This window comes from Nansenia antarctica (genome assembly GCF_963989245.1).
Source record: "Nansenia antarctica genome assembly, chromosome: 4".
NCBI classification, from domain to species: Eukaryota; Metazoa; Chordata; class Actinopteri; order Argentiniformes; family Microstomatidae; genus Nansenia; species Nansenia antarctica.
In genome coordinates this window covers 19,087,867-19,090,367 of record NC_137689.1, presented here as the reverse complement: position 1 = coordinate 19,090,367, position 2,501 = coordinate 19,087,867, and the positions used below count along the sequence as shown (strand labels likewise).

The 2,501-nt window shown below is 41.3% G+C and overlaps 1 protein-coding gene across 1 annotated transcript in view; it reads right to left on the bottom strand.

Annotated features, from left to right (window-relative positions):
• tlx3b (T cell leukemia homeobox 3b) overlaps positions 1–2,245 on the bottom strand; it is a gene marked incomplete at both ends in the record, with an annotated part of 5,540 nt that extends 3,295 nt beyond the window's left edge. The window contains one exon of the mRNA XM_080529757.1: positions 1,801–2,245. Within this exon, the coding sequence (XP_080385883.1) occupies positions 1,801–2,245 (445 nt within the window). The remainder of the gene's footprint in view (positions 1–1,800) is intronic.
• Positions 2,246–2,501: the final 256 nt, after the last annotated feature.

Below are 2,501 nucleotides of genomic sequence, written 5' to 3'. Positions count from 1 at the left end.
TAGATAGGCTTGAAAAATAAGCCTGTATAAATGATACAAACAATACTAATGATACACATCAATAAATCCTAGTCCTATAAATAAGTAAGTATTAATCATAATGACATCAATATATTTTACCATCGGTGAGGTGAAGTTATAGGCCTATACCCTAATAGAAAATACAGACAAAGCAAGTAAAACTGTTCCTGTAGCTAATCGAATTAGCAGATAGACGGTGTTATACGAGGAAGCCAAACACACTCAACGAATTGATCACAACGATGTTGATATGATAACTTAAATATGGACGCGCATGACTCACACAGTCAATCCATCAAATAAAGAAAGCTTTGGTTTATAGGCAGCGTATATAGGCCTTCTGTCTAGATCAAATATCCCATTCGAATAATGAACGAAAGCAGTATGCAAAGCATATGCAGGCTCTAAAGTGCAGCTGAGTAAACATGAACAAAAATCTAAATACAATGCCGATGTTATTCTTGGCCAAATGCATATGAATTTGAGTAAAATGTCTTGGCTCATTGGTCCAGACATGGTTTGCTTAAAAGGCTACTCGTTTGTTGTTTTATAAGGATTATATAGGCCACTCTCTAATGTATTTGTGTTTGTCCCTTTACCCTATTACCCTTTACCCCGTTTCATTTAGATATTTGATATTTAAAAAAAAAAACATTTTTGGTTAAGATGTGGCCACATTGCTTGTTTTCGCCTATGATAGAGACTACTGTAAAGGCCTACCCAAATTGACTGTTTTACATTTACATTTACATTTTTGGCATTCAGCAGACGCCTTTATGCAAAGCGACTTACAACAAATACATTATCTAAGTAAGTTAATGCATTGTTGTTCCCAATTCATCTACGGCACACGCGTGTGCATGCAATCTGCAAGCGAAGATATACCCGGCGATATATGAAACTATTTTGTGACACTTTTGATTGTAGAATGAGGCTGAGGTCTCATCGAAGAAGATCCTCGAATATCAATAAGCTCCTTGTGTGCACACGTGAGCCAGTCACATTTTAAGAACTTGTATAACGAGTATTTTACCTATAGCCTATAGTTTTTAATAATAATTGCGCATGAGACGTTCCGCTGTGAACATTGTTCAAGTTGACTTCAACGCTCCATATAAATGTAAATACGAAACTATACCCAATTTATCCAGCAGCCCAGTTGCCCCCTTCGGAGCCGACATTAGACAACCTGTAAGCCTTTTTAGCTTAATATGGATATCAGGGGGAGGGTGTCAATTACATTTAAATTATTTGTTTATCATTGGAAAATCACTGAAAAAATAATGACACAATTATTAAACTGGAATGTCAATTCATCTTCAAGGCTATTGATGAAATGTATATCCCAACCATGGTCCACCAAAAGCCCCCATAAGAAAGAAAGTTCTACATTGAATCATTTTATCACTATAACAGAACCCTCGAAAAAAGGTGACAATTAGAACCAAACACGCCTCTGACCTGCAAGGGTACATAGCACTAATTGTTGGTGACACACCAAGAACCCATTTGGTATTTGGAATCTTTTGTTTGTAACCTGTATAATAATTGTTGGTGCTATAAATCAAAGACGTTTTTGGTTCTACCTGGAACCTTTTTTTTCCCATGGTACGATTCTATGTATGGTTCCAAATGGTTATTATAACTTTGTTTTTCTAAGAGTGTGCATGGCTAATTTTAAGCAAATCTCAATTCATGTCACCTGTCACCTGCCATGATTTACATGACGAACATCTAAGTTATACGAGTGAGAGGATCTCAAATTTGGTTCATGTTTACCTGCAAATCTCTCCTTTGCAAATCGCTGGCTGCTCTCCATCCAGGGGAAGCTGATGCTGCCTAGTCCGGGCACCGCGCTGGTCATTGGAGGGGGAACAGCAGCGGCCAGTGGCCTGTGGGCCGGCACCCGTATCACTCCTCCTGGAGCGAGGGTGAAGTTCAATCCGTACGCACTTGATTCCTCGTAAGATGCTGCGATCCCATGGTAAGAACTGCATAGGGAAGTGAAAGGCGCCGCGCTGGCTCCAGTTGGACTACCTAAATGGTAACTCCCTCCACTTATGGAATTGCCAGTATCGGAACCAGTCCGGCTGTTGTTGTGCTGTGGACCCTCTTGGTCGGTACCGCTAAGTATCTGATCAATGCCGAAACTGATTGGTTCGTGCTGTGGAGGTTGTGGGGGGTGACTTGCGCCGCTGGGGCTTGTGCTGGACGCCCGGTCCATTCTCTCTCCCCCCTTTCCAGCACCGTTTCACGGTCCTCGGAGCTGATGATGTCAATGTGCAAAACCAAGAAATGGGTAGTGGAAGTGTGTATGGTTTACCGTCTAGTTCTCTTCCTTAAGCTCGGTTTGGAATGTTTACGTTTAATGGCTATATGACATCGAGTTTTCTCGCGCTCCTTCGCGGCTCTGACAGGTCTGTCCATCTGCAATATGCTGAAGTTTGGCACGACGGCTTTGCTGTGGGGCGATCGCTGCT